Genomic DNA, 24,690 nt, shown 5'->3' with positions numbered 1-24,690 from the left:
TGTATGCTATATTAACATGACAGATGATTTTGCACCACTTCCATTTGGCAAAGAACAGTTATCCTAACACCAGACTCATAAAGTTATATATATATATATATGATGATCAAAAAGATAGGCCATCAGAAGTTCCCAGATTGACAGCTGCTGTATTTTCTTCATTTGTAGTGCATGAACAGTGGCATTGCATTAACTCAGGCTCGCTATCTGGAGAAAGAAGAAAAATGTCTTCCTCCACCCAGGTTAGTAGAAAGTTAATATGCTACTTGGTTTTTATTGGCTATGGTTCTCTAACCCTTTTCATAGTTCAGTTAATACTGAGTTAATAGGAGTTAATACTTTGTCCTGTAAAAATAGGAAAGACTGAGGGTTTAGGTGTATTTTCAGTGCCTGTTACAGGGTGCTGATTGCTGGAAATAACTGTATCAAAACTACCTAAGTCTCGGTCATCAGCATGTTGCCTGGTACCATGCTCTTTTCCATAAGCTGCAGAGCTGCAGGTCAAAAAGATTATAAATGAATTTCTGTGGTGTGTGTAGTGGGGAGGAAAAAGGTATTCTGAATTTTTTTTTTTTAGTCATATCTTGCTTCTGGTTGAATGGAATTCATAATAATTTCCCTAAGAATAGTGATTTTAAATTATTACAAGAATAGTCTAAAGCTGGAGGCAAGGTGTAAAGTTTACCATGTATGTTCTTGTTTTCTTTTTCTAGTATTCGAGTAGTGATAACAGTGGAACAAACAGAAGAAGAACTGGACAAAGCTGCATCCCTTCTGAAGGAAGCTGCACAGTCTGTATTGAATTAGACTGCTATTTTATGTTTATCTTTCTCCAAATTATCAGGATAAGTGTTTCACACTGTATAGTGACCTCGCTTCAGATATTCAAATTCTTCCAATGATGGCATTTAAACCGAGTGACAAGTTTATTCCAGAATGGTGGAAATGCAGTGAGGGGAAGAATGGTGAATTCTGGAACAGCTTTTAATGACAAGGTGTACTTGCAACTCAGACTCTGCCATTTACTAGAATTCCTTTAAATTGCATACAGAACTCTTTCATAGGTTGCACCTTAAAGTTTTAAATTTATTTCTTCAAATGCTTAAACGTTTTCCAAAACTTACAGGAACATTCTGTTTTCCCTAAAAACATCTAAATGTATAATTTTCTCTGCATATTCTCAGAATATAAGAACTTAAAATTAATTTCAAGGAATTACCCCTCAAATGAAGATAGTGCCAAAAGGGAGAGAGTTACACATTAAGGAAGAATTTTTTGTTATGTTACATTTATTATTGACTTGAAGAAGGAATTTAAATTCTATTTTGTTGTAACTATCTCTAACCATTTTTGGAAGCCAGTTTTTAAGACTGCCTGGCCAGAGAATTCAGTATCTAAGAGGTAAATTCATATTAAATACTATTTGCTTCCTTATGCATGTTTCATATTATGGGTAAGGTTTCTCATATTATTAACTTTAAAACATCTAAATGGAAACCTGAATTGTGAAACTGCTGTGATTACATTACAGTATGTTCAGTCAGGGAGACTTAGCACCAGTCTTGAAGAGGAGTCATAAGCAATGTGAAGAGTGAACCAAAGTTTTTAAACAGCAACTAACTTGACTCAGACTACTCTGAAGCACTGAGATTGTGTGTGCTAAGTTTTCTCTCTAACCTGTGATACATTAGAGTGGCAGATTCAGAGATAGCTCGTAAGAGTTTAGATTATATAAATAATACTGAAATAGTAATCAATATGTGCATATAAAATCCCTATGTAATTGGATATTTGGAGGTTATGCTGCCAGGATTTTCAGTAAGCACAGATGGACATTGCACAGATGAACACATTACACAAATCAGAGGAAACTGGTAAGGAAGGACAAGAGTAAGCTGTACCTTTTTATAAAATAAAAAAAATGTATCTATGTGTTTCAGAATTTTGCTTCAAGAATGTCTTTTTAAAAATGTTATATTCTTCGTGGTATATGTTCTGGGTTGTTTGTACTTATGTGTCATTCGTTTTCAATCCATACATGGACTACAGGACTATTTTTGAGAAACATCATTGTTTAAATAAAAAGATTAATCAGGTTTGATTCAGATTTTTATTTATAATTAGATTTTTTTATAGCATGATCAGTGATGTTCTGTTGAATATTCTGCATCATAGAATCATAGAATTGTTTTAATTGGAAAAGACCATTAGAGTCCAAGTATTATCTGTCTCTACCAGGTCTGGTGCTAAACCATGTACCTTAGCACGATAAGTATTCACCAGATGAGCACAGTCTATATTGCTTCCTTCAGTTCATAGTCACTATCTGCTCTGGCATTCAAAACTCCTCACCTGCATACATTCTGATAAAGTTGTATTGGAGCACTTTTGTAATTGTTGCTTGACTGTTGGAAATAGTCAAATCATTCTGTGCAATATAGAGAAATATTCACCCAAGTGTGAAAAAGTATTCCTGTTTCACTAACATTTATGTTTTTCTCTGTGAGTAAAAAGCTTGTGAGAAGCCAAAAATTGAACAAAAATGGAGGAAGTACACTGATTCCCATTTCAGAGGCTGCAACCAAAGTACAGAACAATCAACCTTCTAAAAACCCGCAGAAATTGGGGGGGGAAAAAAACAACCCAACAACAACAACAAAAAAACAGAAATTAAAACTTATCACTATACTTTGGTCTTGAGAGCTGTTTTAGCTTGTCAATCGAAATATGAATAATCAAGTAAACTCAAACCTGTGAAGAGAAGCTGGGAACAAATGAGGTATTTGAAATCCAATGCAGCACAATTAATAGTTTTTGAGTTCAGGGTAAACTTGTGAAGATAAGCAGATCACCAATTAGTGTTGAAATACTATAGGTTATGTAGAATCTTTGTTTAATTCCTGCATCTTGGTTTAGGTTGTCTGCAAATGGGGGGGAACTTTTTGTTGCACTGAGAGAACTAGCAACAATTTTTAGATATATAGATTATTGTGTTGGGTTTTGGGTTTTAAGAAAAAAGTGGTAACACCTAAGTTAGTAGTAAGCAGATTGGAACCTCTGGCAGTTTCAAGGCTGTGACTAAGTGGTTCTGATGAAGAGAAGTTTAATATATTGCTAAGAGATGCTGTCACTTGATTCGTTTGAGATACGCATACCCAGAATTAAAACTGATAAAACTGCCTTTGTTTTTTTTTTGTTTTTTACAAGTGTATGGAGAAGAAGCATTTAGATCATACCGAAGTGAACATCCTATGGCTGATAGCTGCTGAAGTTGTTAAGTGTTTTACTGACAGGTTATGTACATAGGCTCTGTGAAATGCAGTTGGTGGAGAGAGATATCCCTGGTTGGTTTAAGCATGTCTGGCCCTCTTCAGCTTTTTTGGTAATTGTCTCTGACATGGCAAGCAAATGAAGGGAAGGATAACTCAGGGGAAGAATGTTAGTTGGGGTAGAGGGACAGCAGGTGATTCTAGTTAAACTTTTGACATTAAAAAATCAGAAGCCTGTTAAAATGCTTGAGTTCTCAGTAGTCTAGGCTGATACATATATCAGCCTGTTATATATATTTTTATATATATATATATATATAAAGCAACCCTAGTTTAGTTGCTTTATGGTTGCTTTTGCTTGAGGTGGTACTCTTTCATCCATTCCTTCAGATGTGGAAATATGGCTGGAGTCTTAGCAAATAAATGGAATACTGGGAGGATATATCCTTAGTAGGATAGTGGGAAGTGAATCAAGCATACAAGAGCTTTATCCCAAAGTTCAAAATGTCTATTAAAAATAGATGTTTGGGTTCTTAATTCATCTAACTTATGTATTTTGTCCTGCCAGGTATTTGGAACAGTTTCAGCTAAGTGGAAGCATCAGGATAATAAACTCATCAAAAATCAATGTAAATTTGTTTTTTTTCTACTGAAGACCAATAGCTGGGAGTTGAGAAGGAATGCATTATAATTGTAATAAGGTGGCCATTTATCAAAATTGTCCTGACAAAAGCAATTGCTTGTAGTATGTGGGAACTGGGGTGGGCTGGAAAGAATTTATAGTTGGAAGGTATTTTGGCTTGAAGAAAACATGTCAACATGACATGTATTCTTTTTAAACATATGTATTTTCACTAAATATTCTTTAAAAAATGGTTTTGTTATTTCTGTATGTTCATTGTTTTTGTAGAAAAACCTACAGATGCCTTTTCTGTTTATTACAGTAATAATTATTTTTGGATAGGAGGTGAAATGCATAAGGAGAGTATTAAGAAAGAGAGAGGTATGGCTGAATAACTTTGATTTTTGAAGAAATTTTATTCACTTTTGAAATATGATCCCATTCACTGCACAGAATGGTGTACTGTCTCCTTTCTGTCACTCCATCTGGACTTTATTATTTTAAACAGGGCTGTGGAGTGTTGGCAGACACTGATTCTATGAAGTTGCTACCACAAGTGTCTCTTGTCTTAAGATGACTCAAGAAATGTACATGAGCTGTAAATACTCCTTAAAAGAAATATTTGCAACTGACACAAAGCACTTGTATGTTAAACTGTTTCAGTGTCCTAATAAAAGGAAATGTCTGGATAACATTTCTTCTTGTGTTTTTATGGTGTTTTGGCAGTTTTCCTGCTAATAAGATAACAAATTTACTCTGTCCTGCTGTTAATGGATTTTTCAGATTGTAGTTTCCTACCTAGAGTGTGCTAGGTCACTGCAAAATATAAGTAAAAAAAGTCGCTGTAAGAATCTGTCAGGGAAGGACAATTCTCTGTGTGACCAGTTTCTAATAATTAGGTAGTAGATACTTAAGGAAAACTGCTGTTGGAAACTAAACACTGGGCCAGATACAGTTTTGCTGTGACTCAGTATAGACTATTTCCAATGTATCAGCAAACTTTTGAGTCCAAATGAAACATGCCCAACTTTAAAAGACATTTGCAGAGGAAATACAGTGTAGTGTATGGGTAAGAGTTATCTATATACCCCTGCTATATTTCTCTATTTGCCCCTGTTACCATCTGAGTTTGCATGCCGTTTGGATAACAGCTACATTTTCCACCAGGGGATCCAGTGTTGGCAAAAAACACTAAGTATTGGGGTCAGAAGAAAGACTTTTAAGTAGAACTGGAAATGGTTAATTTACATTTGATGCAGGCCAAAAATTACTAATCGAGATGTGATCATCCACTCCAGTTGACAATTGTCAGACTGTGCTTATAGTACTGTATCCAGTTCTGATCCTCACAATCCCAGAAAGACAAAGACAGACTGGAAGGAGACCAAAAGAGGGCCAAAAAGATGAGCAAAGACCTGAAGAACATGGCCTGTGAGGAAAGACTGAAGCATTCTTGTCTTTTCCCTATGGAATACAAAGTTCAGGGGGACCATATCACAGTTTTCTAGTACTCAAAGGGCATTCTCAAAGAGGACAGAGCTCTCCACAAGGAGCCACTTGGAGAAGGGAAGGGGCAATAGGTACAAGTTGTACTGGGAAACATTTCGTCCTGACATAAAGTAATTTTTTTGTAGTGAGAAGAACAGTGACTGCACAACAACCTCCCCAGGGGTGTAGAGACCTCATCACAGGAGGTTTTCAAGACATCACTGGGACAGGTCAGTGGGTAAATCTCATCTAAGATCACTCTCCCTTGGAAGGTTGGACCAGATGATCTTTCAAGCCCCTTCCAAAGCAGCCTGTTCTAGGATTCTGTAATTCTTTGATTATAACTTAGGAAGTGGCAATAATTTTTGACACTTGCACTTGGTTTCTTTTGGAGAAAGCCATTTGTTGATTACCAAAGAATGTCATAGTAGGTGTTGGGGGGCATCCAAGAGAAAATATATACTTGGTGCATTACAGTAAATATATGTTAGACTGATGCTAGAGAGGATAAAAAGATGATGTAATATGATCACAAGAGGTGGGTTTGACTTCATGCTTTTTCAGTGATTTGGACTTTTTCTGTTCTTTCATGTAAGATGGCTGTAATTGCTGAAAGATCAATTTTTTTGTTTGTTTAAGTTTGTCCAGGATGACTTTTTTTTTTAAATAAGCTAGCCTCAGTTGTGTTTATCATGTTTGTAATTAATAAAGTTTTGCCCTTGGTGTCAGTGGTGAATCTGAAATTCTGTTACAGAATCTAATCAGACTGTGATACCCCATACCTTTGTATGTAGCCTTTAGGTTTAAAATCTTTGAGTGTTTAAGTGGCCTTTAAAGTAGCTAATATTATGGAATACTGGATGGTAACAACTTTCCTTTTTATGATTGGTTAGAATGTTTTATTGATGAAAGACTGTCAATATAATTTTGATCCATTCTTAGATTTTTCTTGGTCTAGCTACACACAAAGGTGTGCTAACAAACAGTGTTTGGTATTTGCAATAATAAATTTCCTGACTTTTTCATGGGTAAAGAAGTAAAGAACTCGTATGGATGAAGTTAAGCCATACACATGACTGGGTGCAGACCGTTTTACTGAAATGTGCTGGTTTTCAAAATCTGTTAATAAGCAAATTTTAAATACTTTGCTTCAAAAGTACATTGCTATCTTGAGAATAAGAATTTTTACATTTTTAAGGATTTAAAAAGACCTGAACTTATAAATAATTTATTTTCCTATTTCTTTAAGTTTTGCTACTTTTTGCACCTTTGTTTTCCAGTCATCTTACTGGTTTGGTGGGATTTCTTTGTTGTTGTTTGTTTTGTGGGTTTGTTTTGTGTTTTGTTGTTGTTGGGTTTTTTTGTTTTTGTTTTGTTTTAATTTTCCAGGGTAGCCACCAAAAACAAATGTATTGTTAATGGCTTAAAAACTAAGTAGTCAAAGTGTTTATAGACCCTGGTTTAGTGATTATGTCCACATCTGCTAAATGTGGAGGCATATTGCCATTGTCTGACTGATGGGAGGCAAGGAGTGTGCTGAAAATTTAATTAAATCGAGGGGTTTGTATGATGGCACAGATGAACTGAATTTACAGGAGATGATGCCAGTGAAAATGTAATGGCTCAATTTCAGTCTAGTTCCAGTGCTCATCTGTTCCTTGGTGCATAGTGAATGCTCTTCATTCCATAATGCATGCATATTTGAGGTTTGAAGCATAAATTGGAAGCATGAATTGTAGAAATGCATGATGCAAGTGTCAATGATCACTTCTAAGTACAGAAGGCTACTTAAGTAACATTTTACTATTTGAAACCATAGAGCTAAGTGGGTAAGATGTCATATCTGCAGTATCAGACATGCTGGAGCTGCAGGTCAAAAATGGAAACCTTTTTTTAATCCTATGGTAGTCAAGATGGTGATGCTTTTACAAAAGTGGAACTTGGAGTATTTGAGGCATCCTCACTTTGAACGTGAAACAAATTGCTTATTAAGTGCTGGTTAGGAGTATCAAGATAAAAGTATGCAAATGCTACAATGGGAAAAATGGACTTGCAAGATACTAGCTGTTGTTAGTAATGTTACAGAATCATTACTAGTACTGTGACTTGCCTCTTGGTCCACCCAAGTCTACAGACTAAGAGTGCACATTGAAGAAGGGTGAGCTTGGTTCTGTGTGGCAATTGATTACAGAATTCAATTTTGCGCAGATCACAGACCTTTATTATTACATTCTTTGTGCTTGTATGCTATTTCTGCTAAGCTACACACTATCAGCACATATCTGATAGGGTAAAGCCTTCAGTTCACATGCTCTACTGCTATCAGTGATTGGTCTGCTGCTACTGCGCACAGTTCTCTTTTAGCTGCTGGAGGTTGACCAACATTCTGTTTCCCACTGGAAATCCCCTCATACAGCATTTGTGCTTATCTCAAAGACATAACTTTGTTTCATCAAGGCTTATCTCCTCTGGGCTGAGGAACCCATTAACCCCCGCTATTTCCCCTTTTTATTTTTGTAACATAGAATGAAAACGTCTTTTGCGCTATAATCCATTTTGACCTTCCCTTTAACCATTTGAGATTATTACTTAACTGTGACAATTTGACGAGTTAACATATGAATCTGTGTGAACAGATTCCCTAATTGCACGACAATCAAGCAATTGTGATAACCAGTCCTAATTCAGCTGTTTTCTGGTGACATCCTTGTGCAATCAGCCTCAGATTGATGCTTTTGATCTCAGTTTATCATGGCAGTCATTGTGATCAGTCTTAGGTCTGCTAATTTTCAGCTTTATGGGCACTGCTGTTTGCCCCATCCTTTGATTCTTGTGCTGTCTTCTGCTGAGATGTTTGCAGCACTGAGTTGCAGAATTGATCTTTCCAGCTCATGACATGGGTTAACTTTTCCTTGCTGTTATCACTAAATCCTGTAGGTGATAAAATATGCATCCCTTTCCTAGACTGCCTTTTCATAGGCTAAACCTCTGTGTGATGTATCAAAACTTCTTTGTTTGTTTTTTATATTTTTATAATCCTTGTCTTAAAGCTATTTTGAATACAAAGAAAAGACAAAAAAAAATTATAATATCCATATATCAAACTCCTAACTTAAGCTAATACCAAAAATCCCTAAAAAACTTTCAAAAACTTTAGGAATGGTGTTAAAATTAAACCATCAAATCAATGTCTTAAAAAAAATTACATTACATAAAGCATGCTTTTAAAATGAAAACTTATTTGCTATAATCCTTACTTATATTAGATAGAGCTCTTTCGAAATGCTATGGTACACAAAAAAGAAGATTCGAACCAGAAGAGACTTAACCTATAAACTTGTAAATGCCTATAAACCTGTAAAACAACTTATTCTATTACTCATTATTACTTACATGTTATTATGCTTATTATTTAACATATCACAATTACTAAATACTTATAAGTGCTCATTATTCATTATGCTTACCATAAAATTTAACTACTACAAACATTAAAATAACAAATCTCCAAGATCCTTTATAATCAGAAATAATGCTAAAATCATTATCCATATCAGGTTTGCACCTACAAAATGTTGAAATATCTTTCTTAATAAAATGTAGCACTGCTACTTTAAATCTTATACACAGCTTCTGCAAAACTGCAAAAGACTGCAAGCAAAGGCGAGAGAGCAGAAAAGGAGGGGAGGTGAAGGAGGGGGGAAAGCTGCAAACAGCAGTAGAAAAAGGACTCTTCTTCCATTGTTTGCAAGCTGTTGTCTTCAGAAATGTGCAGATTTTCAAGCTTTAGAACGGAAGTTCCAAATGCATGAGTACTGCTTTCTGCTCCAAAGTTGCTTTTTCACTAGTTTCTGGGTGATGAAAAAATAGCGTGGTGTCTTTAAAGAATCAAGGGCTGGTAACTACCGCTGCTTGATGTACTAGAACGATGGGAGCCGTCGCGGTGGGATCCACCAAAGCCGCCACGGAAGACGCCTCTGGGGTTACGGGAGGGGTTTGGCAGCCAAAGCCACTGCACCACTGTGCTAAGGCTCGAAATGACCAGAGCAGGAGCCATTGCCTCCCTCTGCTCCATGCTGCTTGCTGTGCTGTTCGAAACACCAAAGGCTGGGGGAGAAGCTGCAAAAGCCTCTGCTGCCAAAGTCTCTGGATGTTGATGCCTGCAGGCAGTCAGCATATCACTCACGGCAGGATTTCTTAAGGCACATAAAACTCTTTGCAATCTGGATCATACATTTTCCTTCTAGTGATAGAGGAGTGATGCTTAGTAGCTGAAAAGAGCATCTGCTGAAAAGCAAAGGTGCTGATAGACTTATCTACTGAGGACATGTTAGACCCCATTGTCCCCATTCCCAGCCGCTCACCTTGCTCCAGGTGATTATTCGTCCAGACGTTGCAGCTCTCGCACACTGCTGCTTTCTTAGTTCAGCTCTCACACACCACTGTTTCCTTAGTTCAGCTGGGCCTCACCACCAGTCGCTCTCCTTCCGTGATTCTGTCCCTGTTTGGGTGCCATTATGCGGCGATTGATCACGCACTCTGACTTTGTGCAGGTCAGAGACCTTTATTGTTACATTCTTTGTGCTTGTATACTATTTCTGCTAAGCTACACACTATCAGCACATATCTGATAGGGTAAAGCCTTCAGTTCACATGCTCTACTGCTATCAGTGATTGGTCTGCTGCTACTGCGCACAGTTCTCTTTTCTTTTAGCTGCTGGAGGTTGACCAACATTCTGTTTCCCATTGGAAATCCCCTCATACAGCATTTGTGCTTATCTCAAAGACATAACTTTGTTTCATCAAGGATTATCTCCTCTGGGCCGAGGAACCCATTTACTCCCACAGTTCTGAGTACTGGAATTTGCTTTATATTAGAAACTGTTTGCAAAAAAACCCAGCAACTTATGTCACAGCAAAATTAATTGCCACCACAAAACCATACAGAAGCATAGCAAATGAATGATGTTATATATACCCTTTGCAACCTGAGGGAATAATTTGATGTGTGATAACAAAAGGAATTTATTATATATACACACATCTTTATATAAATGCATTTGATATTGCAGGGCTAAAGAGAGAGTTGAAACAGCTAGGTGACAAAAAACCACACAAACAAACGATAAACCCCCGAACTTCTTAACTGAAGCAGAGGTAAGAGATGGTATCAAATGGCAAGGCTCTAGTAAGTTTTGACTACTTCAGCCCTTATAAAACCAAGTTCAACATGTGTGGAGTGCTTTGGTCACATAATCTTTGTGCAGCCAGCAGGGCAGAAGAAAGGTTTAGTAAGCTAAGTCATGGGTGAAGGAGTTCCTGTTGTAGGTGGAAAAATGGCAGCATCTGTTTAGCATTTGAAGCCCCTGACACCACAAGTCCCTCCACACTGGAAGTCCCCCCCCTCCCCACCCCAATCTGTTTAGCATTTGAGTATCTTACTAGGTGACTAAAGGAACTGACAGATCCCTTTACTTCCAGAAATCAAGTGTAGCCTCAAAAGAGACTTAAGATGCTAGTGCACATGTTTGTGTTTGTTTATCATCTGTTAAGGTAGTATTGATTGATTTGAGGAGACAAATATAGGAGGAGTCTCATGTTCATCTCAGTATAGCTTTTGCTAGGCAGTAGTGATAAAGAGAGAAGTTTGAAACATCTGTGTTGTAGATGACAACTGCAGCAGCAACCTCTAGACTAACGGATAACTCCAAGTGCTGTGTTTCACAGTAGTACAATCTCAGGATGTATGATGCCCTTATTATTTGTGGTTCTCTATTTATTTTTGTAAAATGTTTTCAATATGGATTTTTTTTTTCCCCAAGAACTCTGTGAAGCTATGGGATGCTCCTGAGCAGGGATATAATATGCACGTGAAGACAGGTTACGTGAATTTACATAGAAATACTTTAATGAACTTGTTTTCTTGCCTGCTGTTGATGATATTTCCCACTTACAGGCACTCAAAATGCCTAAGCAATGTGCTTGGCAGCTAGTATAAATATTTTGGTGTGGTCTAAAATTACTCATTTTCATAAATCCACTTGAAACATCTCAGCTATTCAGAGATGACTGGAATGGGAATATATCTTATTGCATTGATGTGGTGTTTGTTATACTTCACATAGTACAGGCAATTAGGAAAAGTGCTCTGCATCAGAAGGAATGTTTCCTTAATTAAAAGAAATACTTTCACTGCTTCTAGTAAAAAATAAATAGAAATGCACTCTTGTGTGTGTGCATATGAGGGAGAAAGTGCACCTTTTTTTACTTACTTGTATCTCAAGTTTTTCCTACAATACAAATGATCCTCTGTGCAAAAACATGTTTGGCATTGAAGAAAGTGCAGTTTAAACTTCACCTGCCATGAATAAGCAACTGCTTTCTGAAGACATGTATATCTTGTACAGAGATCTGCAAAAATAAGCACAGGATCTTGCATGTTAGCAACAGCTTCGATTTCTAGTTTTGAAGCTTGGCGTCAGGTATGTAGACTTGCCAGAGAAATAGAATCATAGAATCAGTCAGGGTTGGAAGGGACCACAAGGATCATCTAGTTCCAACCCCCCTGCCATGGGCAGGGAAAATCTTTGGTGAAGTTCATTGCAGAGATCTATCAGGCTATCAGTTAAGTCATACAGGAAAAGACAAACTTTTAAAGTGTCCTAGTTTTGAGCCACGAGCTGCCCTGGACAAAAGGACAGAAAAGTTCTGCCGCTTCCAAGGAGTAAAACAAAAATACTCCACACTGCATTGGAAGTTTAAACGGAAATTCTATTTACAAATACATACAAAAGGCATTCTGGTAAAAGTAATATATTTGGGCCTACCAGCCCAAAACCTTCCAGAGCCTTTCAGAAGTCTCTATCCCACTCAGCCTCAGCAGGCGCAGGAGCAGGCCAAACTGCCCCCACCCCAGGCTCGGGCCCTCCACAGGCTTTGACAGCCCCGGTTGCATAGCTGGAAATCCGCAGCCAGCCAAGGCCAAGAGAAAAGCTCTCCTCCACAAAACATAAGAGCACACGCATCCCGACTGGAGAGAAGAGAGAAAGACTTGGCTGTATACTCCCTTAAATAGAGAAATACAGGAAAATGGATTCGAATAACAGACTACAATATCCTGGGACTAACTGCCCACCCCCCTGGGACACTCTAGCCTTTGCAGGACTTTTCTTGTGGTTATACCCAACTAACTCTTGATTTCCTTTAAGCTACACCATAAAGCTAGTAACAACAGGTTGTTTTCTTCATAGTTCTGTTCACTTAAAATTACAGGGTTTGTGTTTAAATTTTGAAAACAAACCAATCTAATACCAGTTTTTAATTTGTGTTAAAGCTTGAAGTACCAATAAATACTGAGTTCTTCATTAGCATGGAAGAATCCTTATAACACAATATAGGGGTACGTTTTTTGAAAGAGTTTGACCTAAATGGATTTATGTATGAGCACCTGAAATGCGATAATGGAAGGCATTTGACTCATACCTGTGTCGTTATCCTTAAAATTCGGATCCTAGACTACTGTTCCTGTCTAGCATAGGGGTCTGCTATCCAGTGCTTGCAAAGAGTAGCAGGGTGCCTTAATTGTGTGAAACTGTGGTAATTTGCATAGGTATTTTTATCATACAGAAACGTTTTACTTGTTTCCAGTGTTAGCCAAGTAAGCTTTCTGGTATCAATACTATAGAGAGCACCTAAATCATAACATATCCTAGGCAAGTTCATTGCATCACATAATGAGAATACTGAGAGTGCATAAAATCTCTGCATTCTGGGAGTTCTGGTTTCCACTGAAGTCATGGTTTCACTGACTTGAGGCATTAATTACTGCTAGTACACTATAAGGGAAATAAAGTGGTGGCCTCATGTGCATAAATTAGTCGTCGTGATCTGTCTGGGTACCCTCTCATAGCCAGGTAAACCATAGGTGGTTACCACTGATATACTGTGATACTGTGATATGTAGCCCAAATACTGTAGGATTAGAGCATTTTTGTTGATATTCTGATTCTAATCCAGAAACTAGCTAAGACCATCTGTGTTGAGTATTAATGTTGCTTTTTACCATCCAAACGCAAATGTCTGTAATTCTGATTGGAAGATGTGAACCATCGTGGACAATGACCAAAGCTGAATCTCTAAATACCTGCCCAGCATACTTGTTTCCTTTTCATTTGGATTTTGGCCTCATGTAAGTATTTATCAGTCTGAATTAGAATAGTTTTTCACTCAAGTAAGCAAAACTAAACTTATTTTTATGACATTCATCAGGTTACTGGGAGTCTTGAAAGGTATGAGCAGATTTGTGTTGAATATTTTGTTGACTGCCATTGGTGTTAAATACTGCATTAGTTGGCTTGAGAACTGTAAGATGGGAGGCAACTGTAGTGTAACAGCTAGATCAAGAAAGCAGTACATTTACCCTCAAGCAGGTGGTTGTGGTTTTGACCCAATATAACTTCTTTAATCATTTAGCTACACAGCAGATCTGAGAAGGTTCCAGATGGAGGCTGAACCTATGACCCCTTGACATAAAAACATCTATGATACCAATTACACCATCTGTTGGTCATAAACCCACATTTTCTATCTTTTCTTGGCTCTTGTTTTATACAAAAGCTGAGGAGTGATATTTGGAACTGTTGTAGTTTATCCATGCAATTTAATGCAGAACACATTTCCACAGAGAAGAACAAAGCACAATAGCACTAAAGTTCTCCTTACATTCTCAGTCAGTGAAAACAAAAATGAAAATAAAAAACAGTTGTCTGAGTCATTATTTATACCCAAAGTATGGCTTCAATTGTAGCTTTTTCCTGGTGTTTGTGATATGAAAGAAAAAAAAGAGGGGGGGGAAAAAATTACCAAAACCCCCTGAAAACTGAAGAACAGCTTTTTCCATCACTACCTTCTGAGGGCCATGAACTGAAAAAGGAACTGTAATGGAAAAAACAAAGTTATAGCAGCATTGAGATACACACAGATCACATTAGTAGATAGCATATGCCAAATACTAACTTGTATATTTATTTAAGGATTTGTCTGATGGTAGATTTTGGGAATGTCAAATACCTGTCTGAGTGTAGAGTATTGTTAAACTGAAGATTCAACCAGTAGACATGTAGCCTCATAATCCCATTGCATATAGGTCTCCCCTGTCTAAACTCTCTGCTCAGACTCATCAAAGCAGTATTCTGAAATACTTTACAGACTTTGAAGTTGTATCTCAAATTTTGTCGTCCTATGGGTGCAATAGTTATCTTTAAGTGATTTAATGAGGCCATCAGAAATGACAATGGAATGCTGAGAGCTGGGATATAAGGAATGATGTACTGAAATATAAAGTGTCATGTACTAGGGATAAAAATGATGACATGGGTCTACCAAAGGAAGGAAGTGAGATAAAGTGCATTGCTGGTGAAGAATGGATGACAGATGAAGTGAGTTTTATATATTCTTATGAATATTCTGTTCATATAATACAAACTGCAGTGCTTGACTGGCTTTCAGTTCTAAATAGTAATGACTGCTTATGAAGGCTGTATCATTAAATTCAGTGACTACTTTTGCAGTCTTCCAGCAAGAACAGTTGACACACATTTCTTGCCACACAGTGTTGTGTTGATCACTAGTCAAAAAACCTAGAAAGCTACTGTCAGAAATGCGTGATCTATGCATTATACTACTGTCTGATGGTCAGTTCTGTGATTTGTAATCAGTGAAGTCCCAACAAAATTGTTGTTTTCTTTTTAAGAAACCTTGTGCTCTGATGCCACCATTTATCTAACACAAGAATAAATATCTGCCATGTTCCCATAACATAGTCATAGAAAAGCTCAGGAGATGTGGCATAGATGGTTGGTCAGTGAGGTGGATTGAAAACTGGCTCCACAACAGAGTTCAGAGGGTTGTCATCAATGGCACAGAGTCAGCTTGGAGGCCTGTGGCAAGTGGTGTCCCCCAGGGATAGGTACTGGGTCCAGTTTTTTTCAATATCTTTATCAGCGACCTGGATGAGGACAAGTTTGCTGATGATACAAAACTGGGGGGGTTGGCTGACACCTGTCAGGCTGTGCAGCCGTCCAGCATGACCTGGACAGGCTGGAGAGCTGGGTGCAGGAAAACCTCATGAAGTTCAACAAGGACAAGTGCAAGGTCCTACGTCTGGGGAGGAATAACAATAGGCACCAGTACAGGTCAGGGGCCCCTGCTGGAAAGCAGTTCCACAGAGAAAGACCTTGGGAGTGCTGGTGGACAGCAAGTTCTCCATGGAACAACAATGTGCTTTTGTAACCAAGAGAGCCAATGGGATCCTAGGATGTATCAAGAAGGGTGTGTCCAGCAGGTCAAGGGAAGTTCTTCTACCTCTCTACTCTGCCCTGGTGAGACCACACCTGAAATACTGTGTCCAGTTTTGGGCTCCTCAGTTCAAGAGAGACAGAGACCTGCTGGAGAGAATCCAATGGAGAGCCATGAGGATGATTAGGGGACTTGAGCATCTCCCCTGTGAAGAGAGACTGAGATCCCTGGGGCTGTTTAGTCTGGAGAAGAGAAGACTGAGAGGGGATCTCATCAATGTCTATAAATATGTGAGGGGTGGGTGTAAGGAGGAGGGGGCCAGGCTCTTTTTGGTGGTACACAGTGATACAACAAGGAACAATGGGTTCAAACTAGAACATAGAAGATTTCACCTCAACATGAGAAATTTCTTTACAGTGAAGGTAACAGAGCACTGGAACAGACTCCCTGGGGATTGTGGAGTCTCCTTCTCTGAAGACTTTCAAAACCCACCCGGATGCATTCCTGTGCAGACTACCCTAAGTGATCCTGCTTTGGCAGGGGGGTTGGACCCAATGATCTCTTGAGGTTCCTTCCAACCTCTGGTATACTGTGATACTGTGATGTTATGTAAGTGTTCTCCTTATGTTAGGTGAGTGAGCTCCACAGTATCTGGAGGGAGGATTTCTTTAGCAGAAGCCTTGAATCCCTACATCTTGCTGGTCCTCTTGTGGTTTGGAAGCTGGCTTCCTAGGTTGAGAATGAAGCATCAAATAAAGCACAGTTGATTTTACTGTTTATACATTGTTTTCTTATTGTTGCTTCATTATTACTTTTTTACAGACCATCTTTTCCTTTTTAAATAAATGAGTGAAAGACTTGAGGTCTGAAGTTGAAAAGTTTCTGTAGGATCTTTGTCATTGCTTAAAATGAGGAAAATATTTGAGTTTTATAGTTCACCATATTCCTTTTGTATACATCTCCATAGAGTCATATCATGTCAGTGAAAAGCATTTGTCTATTGTGGTAGAATGTAACACTTCATTGTGATCACAGTCTTTTTGTTTGGTTTTGTTGGTTGGTTGGGTTTTTTTAATGGTTTGTTTTGACAATAAACTATCTGTTTCTCAAGGACCCCAAAAGGCTCTGCAATCTGTTCTGAAGCAGAATATGTATCAACAGTTGGTGATAGAGTGTAGTCTTGCTGACACTAGAAAACTTCTGCTGAACGCAGTTAATAAAAGACTAACTTTACAGGATCACGGTCTGCCCAGGAAATTGTTATCCAGTTGCTGTCTACTAGACTACTAGACTACAGAACACTTGAAAGATGTTCAAAGAAAGATGGCTCTACCTCAGTTAAGAGTACCCTTTAAGATCTTGATGATCTTTAAATGTGCAAAAGGAGTCAACACCAGACAACTTCAATAATTAAATGTTATATTGCTGGCTTAATTTCCTTTACTTAATGTCACTACAAATAATGCCAAATACATGTTACTATTTGAAATGGTCTTGTTGTAGTTCTTTCCCTGTTTGGAAACATTATGTCTTGTATGTTAGGGTGTGCCTTTAGGCTTCCACATCGCTTTTTAGCTCTTCAGATCTTACAAGTAATGCAAGTAAAGTTTTGCAGAGAAAGCTTCACTGCTTGAGTAGAAAAGGAAGGATTTTTTCTTGTAGATGAAGGCCAGTCTTCTGAAGCACACACTGAAAATCAAAGTGGTGTGAATTGTCAATTGTTCCTCATGCAATTCCTGTAAAATTAGGGTTAATCTCCACACACCCCCTTCTTTTTTTGTGTGTGTTACTTTGCCTCTAAAAGTTGTTAGCACAGCTTCTTTAACTTTAGGTTGCATATATTCGTGTTGCCACAAGAATTTGAAAACCTCAGAACCGGTAACCTATGTAGTACAAAGTATTTATTATAAGGTAAATCTCAAGTCTTGCATCTTCCACCTCTGTGCTATGTAATTTACAGGAAAGCTTTAGATCTCCTTGGGAAAGAACTGGTCCATCTGAACTCCTTCATAACATCTGACAGATCTGTCTAAATACTGAATTATAGCAACACTGATAGTAAATCTTTAAGTAAGTTTAAATATTCTAGGTTGTGAAGGTTATGGTGTATGTGTTTTGGATAGAAAAATCTCTCCTAGAACGTTTCTGTGACCAAATAAAGCTACATGGAAGAATTACATTGTTGAGATTTAATGTAAATATAGTTTTCACAGTGGAAAATAGTGAAAGATGACCCAATAAACAGATACATATTGGAAATTATTTTGCTAATTGGCTTTATATCTTTTTCTCTAAGTTCAGTGCCATCTGATTGCAGCAAGTATCCCCATATATGATAGCCCTAAAAAATTAACAGTAGTGTTTAATCCCTTTGGAAAGTATGCATGTTTTTGTTTATGTAGAAGTTAGTTATATTACTTTTGTTAGGCATGTCTGATTAAAGTTTGCCAAGAAGGCTGTAGAATAGTTCCCATGTGGATACTCAGTTTCTTTTTAAAACACTTTAGATTTTATTGTTTCCATAAGTTTTTTCCTTAATTCAATCCTTTGTTTCAAGCCTTTCAAACTTTTTTTTGTTGTGATTGTTCAAATTTTCTTTGTAATATATTGCATCAGATTTTAAAGCAAATGCTGATAACAGCAGTATTATATCCTGTATACTAAATGGATAGCAAGCACATGGTTTGAATAACAGGCACTCCTGCTGAGTGCAGATCAAATCAAAATCTTTACAGAGTCATGTGAAATGCACTGATAGAAAGGTGCTTTTAAATCTGATTTTTAATTTTAAAATGGATTCTTTTAGCCCTTATCTTGCCACTGATGCATGTATTTGAATTCCCACTATTGTTTATGAAAGTTGAGAAAGCTAGAGCTTCAGGAACTAGAAGTCACCTTAAATTTAGGTAACACTAAATAAATGAATGAACCTCATGGAGTTCATTGTAGGTAATAAGAAGGTCTTAAATATCACAGTCATTTGGTGGTTTTATCAGTGGTAAAGACAGGGGTGTTTTGATTTGGCTTTAGCCTGGAATTCTTGGGAGCTTCTTTTCTACTATTTAAAATGTTGAAGGTGTAAACTAAAAGCTGACAGTAAAACTTATATTTACAAAAGTAATACTACTGTAAACTCATCTTGTGTATGAGGAATATATTTGTGTTTTGGCTAAATTTTTGTTGGAATTTTATTGCCTGTGAATGTAATAACAACAGATAATTTAAAGAAATTTCAAATGTAAACAGAAACTGGAATTAGGATTATATGCATTGTTTTAAGTTATCTTCTCCTTACTGCTCTGTTAATTCTGTCTTCTTCATTTTGTTTTAATGGCATTGCTTTCTAGGAATTTAAACAGAAAGGAAGCGTGGGTTTGGGATACTGGTAGTTAGTTGCGTTAGAAGATCTCGTGAGGTTCTCTCACACAACAGTATAAAACCATGTCTTGTGGTACAGGGTTGGATTAGACGACCTCTGGAGGTCCCTTTCAACCCAAACCATTCTATGATTCTATATACCAAATATTGAATCTCCATGTTTTAGGAACTCCAGTCCTTGTTCACAGACAATTTCCTCAGTGTGGTTAGCATCCAAGGCAAGGTATAGTTTTCATATTCAACTCAACTGGCAACAGTTCTGCTAAAATGTAGCCAAGTTTTCCCTTCCATTTTAGAATGGAAAAAAAAAATTATAATAGTTCCTTCCACATAGATATATTTATTTAGCTGGTTTTATGTCTAGTGTCACATGTGGCTCAGAAGCAGTCTGTTCCCTTCAGTGCTAGCAGCCCTGTACACTCTAAGTCACTACATAAGTTTCCTGATTCCTTTCCTGCACTTTCAAAAGTAAAGTTATCTGTGCTTTTTCTTTCCTATTGAAGTAAAAGCCATGCAAAAGTGTAGAACGGCAAGGTTTAATTAGACCACCTTTGTGTGTTTTATGTTACAGACAAACCAGCAACTTTTCTACCAAATCAGTCTCTGCCTTTTTGTCTGAGTTTACTATTAAATATTGAGTACTCCAGAACCAATCTATTATCCACAACTATAAGCAAGACCTAAAGTACTGTTCAGCATTTCCTCATTTATCCTTGATGTTCCCAGAGGGCTTCAGTTCTGAGATGGAAGCGAGCTGTTCTGTTTCTCCACTTCTTATTTTTCTTAGCTGGGTTGATCCCCATACTACTTGTTAGTTGCTGAGAACCTGACAGAGGACAGTTGTGCTCAGATAGTTGTGTCTAAGCAACCATCACATAGTGTTAGCTGTTGCACAAGGCAGCAACTGCAACATCCTGGGGCCTTTTAGATGAACTCTTCTCCACAAAAAATGGCATCGGTGTCTCAGAGATATCATCAAGTTTATGCATCTGAATCTAATTTAACTGTGCTATTTTATTTGACTTCATATTTGTTGTCAGAAGTTTGATGCTGCTGCTATGGTTGGTTGAAAAGAAAAAATATACAAGTGTTCATTTAAGAGGTTTTCATGTAAGGCAGGTAGACACTTGTGTAGTGCAGCAGCTGATGTTATGCAAGTGAGATAAACCTTTATCAACACCTGTAGCTCAGCAATTTCTGAACAACAGGAGGATCAAAGTAAGTTTTCTGCCTGTTTGGTCTTGGTGAGATTACAGCTGTTAGGGGACAACAGTAGCAACTGATCTAATAATCCATTCTTGCCTGTTTGCTCAAAGTAGGGAATGCTGACTGATGCTACACAAGGAGTATTGATCTGTCTAGGCAAAGCCTCAGGTCAGACAGAAAGTCAGTTCTATAAATAGGACTCAAACCAGGAAGTATATTCTTGCGATTCCTGAAGAGAAACAGGGCATGGTGTCACCAAAGTAGCTGACTTTGACATTGACAAAGACACTGATTACCTAATAAAAGGTGAAAGAACTTCCTTGCCTTCAATCTATGTTCTTCTCCCTGTGTTGTATATGATGATGAAACCTTTTCATTCAGGAGAGTCACCTAATCTGCCCCTAAACTGAGGCAATTACCTGTCTCCTTTGGCAAATCAGACTGAGCTTGCATTTTGAACCTAAAACAAAACATGAATTACTTTGCTAGTCTCCAGTCTTACTGTCTCTTTAGTAAAAGACATCGAATGTAAAAGGGATGATACTATGATCTTGAAATGAAAAATATATTTCAACAAACTTTTTCAATTTGTAGAATTTAACATAATGTCACAGAAGAGATGGGATAATTAGATGTCTTAAAATCCACTTTAATGAAACCAAAGTTCTAGAAGAGGAGCAAAACTGGTGCAGATTGCTGTTTGTAGTTGTGTAGTGAATAACTGTCCACATTGTTAGAATTCCTGTAAAGGGAATAAGAAGAGGTAGAGAGCATCTTTAAGTGATTAGGACTATCTCACTTCTCTGTTTTTTATAAAGTATGGGAGCAGTACACAGAAAAAGAAGGTGAAATGAAGAAGGAAAAAGTACTATGCAAGTATTATACTGCAAGTTCAAAACCATCTGATAGCTGACTCACACAAAATGCAACCTTGAAACTGTGTTCTTGAAAAATGCTATTTTAATGTATTTTTACTAGTTAGCACTATGCTGCTTTTAATAAAAAATAACCTCAATGACCTGTTGAGGAGATGGGGGGACAGTTTTTTTTTCTGTTTCCAGATGATCAGTTTTGCAAATCTGTCTGGAGAAGAAAGGGTCTTATGCAGTTTTAAAAATGCTGCAAAAGTAGAATCCAAAGTAATCACATCTTTAGTGTACTTCAACATAAAGTCAGTTATCTAGACTGCTGACTCTGTGTGTGTGTGTGTGAAACAGTTTTTTTCATGCTTGTAAATTCTTTTGGTCCATGTGACTCAGTTCACATTCTTTAGGCACCATGGTCTGTTAATTCAATATACACATTATTAGCTTATCATATCACAAATATTTTAATATTCATCAATATGCTGAATTTTCATGGGACTTGAAGTTCAGACTGTGGGTGAAAGAAGTGAAAAATGTGTCTGACTGGCTTTCTCAGTGTTGTAGACCACAGGGAAAGCACTGGCGAATATATACTGAGAGCCAGCAGCACTTAGTTGCTGCTCCTTGCCACAGAAGATGGCAGCACCAAGTGGATTTCAGTTGTATTCATGTTATCGTTACAGTTTGTGTGTTGTCCTTAAAGTTCTTCTTTGCTCTTCTTCCCTTGTGTGTATGTCATGTTTGGAGGGAGAAGAGGGAAGGAGAAGAATTTCATTTTACCACCACTGATCTCTAATGCAGGACTACAATGTGTTAAGCCTGCTTCAGCAGACTGAGCTTGTCCATTTAGGGACTGCTTTGTGACTGCAAAGGCAGAGAAATTGCAAGAAATCTTCATGTCTGTGGTATAAGAGATGATAGCTTGTGCTGATTGCTTCTAGTTTTCTCCCAGATTTTATCTCTTTCTCAAGTATATCCACTTCCCCCCCTCCCTCCCTTCAAGGCATTCTTTGATGCGCTTTTGACAAGCTTGTAATGAGATGTCTGCCATCTGGAGTACTATTAAGTGTTCTTGGGAACAGGGTATACATCTTCTGAGTCCTGTTTGTGGCCACAAACCCCTGTGTACCAGTGTTGAAGACTGCGTGTTCTCTAACCTAAGGATAGGTTTAAAAGAAAAAAAGAAAAAAGAAAAAAAAACCCAACCACCCCAACCAAACAACAAAAAACCCCACCAAAAAACCCCAAAACCAACCAACCACCCAAAAAACACCCCCCTCCCCAAAAAATGCACCACCAAAATCCCAGAACACTAAAACCCCAGTCTAAACCAAACCAAACCCACAGAACAAAAACTATCCAAAAGCCCCCGACCCAAAAATCTACACCACCTCTTCTTTCCCTTCTCCCAGATTCCTTCAAAACTGTTGTTCAGATGCTGATATACACATTGAAGCTCTCAAAAGAGCATTGCTTTGTAGTCAATACCCATCAGGTGCTGACTTAAGCTTTTAGGTTCAGTTCATTGTTGTCTGACACCTTCATGTCCAGATGATGACCTTTCAAAACAAAACACATAAGTTTGTGGTTATTTGTGAAGGTCTCTTTGAAATTGAATGGCATTTTTATCCTTCGTAAACTATAATTTTCTGGTGCCTACATCCTCTGACAGTGTTGTGTCTGCCTCACTGAGAGACTGTTGTACTTTTGGTGTTGCCCTCTAAACTGAAATCTGTCAGATGTCTGACGGTTGGTGCTGCAGCCTGACAGCGAGTATTTGTTTTGGAGCTAACAAATTCAATAGTTACAATTTTAATTGTTCACACGCTATTTACAAAACCATAGCATTCTAGTGCCATGACAATGGCTAACATAAGTAAAATAAATAAATGTAAGTATTTCAGTACAAGTAACAACAAATTATAATGGAAATTACATAGAAAAAAAATCTCTTTTTTTTTTTTTGAGTAGGAGAGACTACATGCTAAGATCACTCTACAGTATAATCATATCACTTTCAAGGATTAGTTGAGCTTTTAGTTAATTCAGGTATTTTAAGTTTCTGTTTAATTTGTGTAATGGAAACCTAAATCCCACTCTTTATTCAAGTTCTATTCTTCAGCAAGTCATTCTCTTAATTGTTTTATTGGTAGGAGAAGAGAGAAGCAGCTTTCTCCTCAAGAGAGGACTGAGAAGCTGTCAGTCTGAAGACAATGACTGTAGTTCCGACCATCAAGTGAATAAGCATGTAGGTAATGTTTGCAATAATGCTTCCTGCACCACTTTCATGATCGGAATGGAAAGATCGTGTGTGGAATGTTTTGGTTGTTTTTTCTTTTTTTTTTTTTTTTGGTAAAGATAGTGCACTAATTAAAACTTATCAATGTTGCTAGAATGATTAGAGGAACACAAAGACCTTGAGGTTTGTACCATGTCTGTTCTTTAAAGTTACTCTTGTTGTATTTATTAAGAAAGTAGACAGACATGGCAAAAGGAATCCATCCAAATTCTGTCAGAGATTTCCTAGCAAGTTCAGGCTGAAATCCAGCTTTGCTGGTTGCTCTCAACTGCTTCTGTCAGGCAAGTACCATATGGTCATGCAAACAAATACACACACAGCTTTTTCTTTGTCAAACAGTGACAAAACCATTTGGGACCATATGCTGCAGAACACACGGGAGCACACTAATGGCTTAAATGAGTAGAGTGAACCAACGCAGAAGATGTGTACAGTTGTCCATGCTCCTTTGCCTGCTGCACACATTTTTCTACAATGCAGAGCAAGAAATTGTACTGTGCTTTTTGCACTGTAGTGACTTCACCTCAATCCTGCCAAGCGACTCTCCCTGCAAATGTGAAATATGAAATGACAGTGTTTGTGGTCAGTGATAAAATAATTTGTGGCTATGAAGGAGACTTAAATGCTCAATAGCCAACTTCGTCTAGTCATTTGACCTTCATGACGTAACTGGTTTCTCCTGTTAAGTTGGAAAAATAATTCACAACTGAAATTTCTATCTTGAATCCACAGCCTAATTATTTTATGAGATGTTTCAAGAGTATCAGAGAAAAAAGTGCAAACTAGTGCTTCTCAGGAGGATTATGCAAAATGTTGACTAATGTATGTGAGCAGTTTTATCTATTACTGTGTTTGGAAGGTAAGAAACTCATCTGAACAACCATAAGCTCCAAAGGAAAATTGACTCAGAGCTTGTAAAGTTTTAGGCAGTAACTGCTACAGGTTTTAACTAATTAAACTTTCTTGTAAAAGTCACAGCACTGTCTCTGCTTTAGTTTCTTGGGCACAGTTCTTGGCATCGAGTTAATCTCTTGCACTGCATTGGAAAACTAATTCCATCCCCTAACAGGAATTGTGTTTATAATCACAAACAAACAGCAGATACTGGCAGAATTGAGTCAAAATATAAATGGGGAAAATAAGGTAGACATTCAACTGCAGGCCTAGTTACACGTTTTTTTCTTTCCTTTTATGAATTCTCCCATCTAATATACTGAAGGAGGTGCACTATCATGTAGCTGGGAAGTAACAAACACACTGGCTTCT

The 24,690-nt window shown here is 37.6% G+C and overlaps 1 protein-coding gene across 1 annotated transcript in view; it reads left to right on the top strand.

Annotated features, from left to right (window-relative positions):
- Window positions 1–807, top strand: part of SPTLC1 (serine palmitoyltransferase long chain base subunit 1) — a 40,208-nt gene extending 39,401 nt beyond the window's left edge. The window contains exons 14-15 of the mRNA XM_054397455.1: window positions 169–242; window positions 714–807. Coding sequence (XP_054253430.1) covers window positions 169–242; window positions 714–807 — 168 coding nt within the window. The remainder of the gene's footprint in view (window positions 1–168; window positions 243–713) is intronic.
- The last annotated feature ends 23,883 nt before the right edge of the window (window positions 808–24,690 follow it).

This window comes from Indicator indicator, chromosome Z (genome assembly GCF_027791375.1).
Source record: "Indicator indicator isolate 239-I01 chromosome Z, UM_Iind_1.1, whole genome shotgun sequence".
Lineage (NCBI taxonomy): Eukaryota > Metazoa > Chordata > Aves > Piciformes > Indicatoridae > Indicator > Indicator indicator.
The sequence above is the reverse complement of the archived record's forward strand: the minus strand, read 5'-3'. Positions and strand labels throughout refer to the sequence as shown.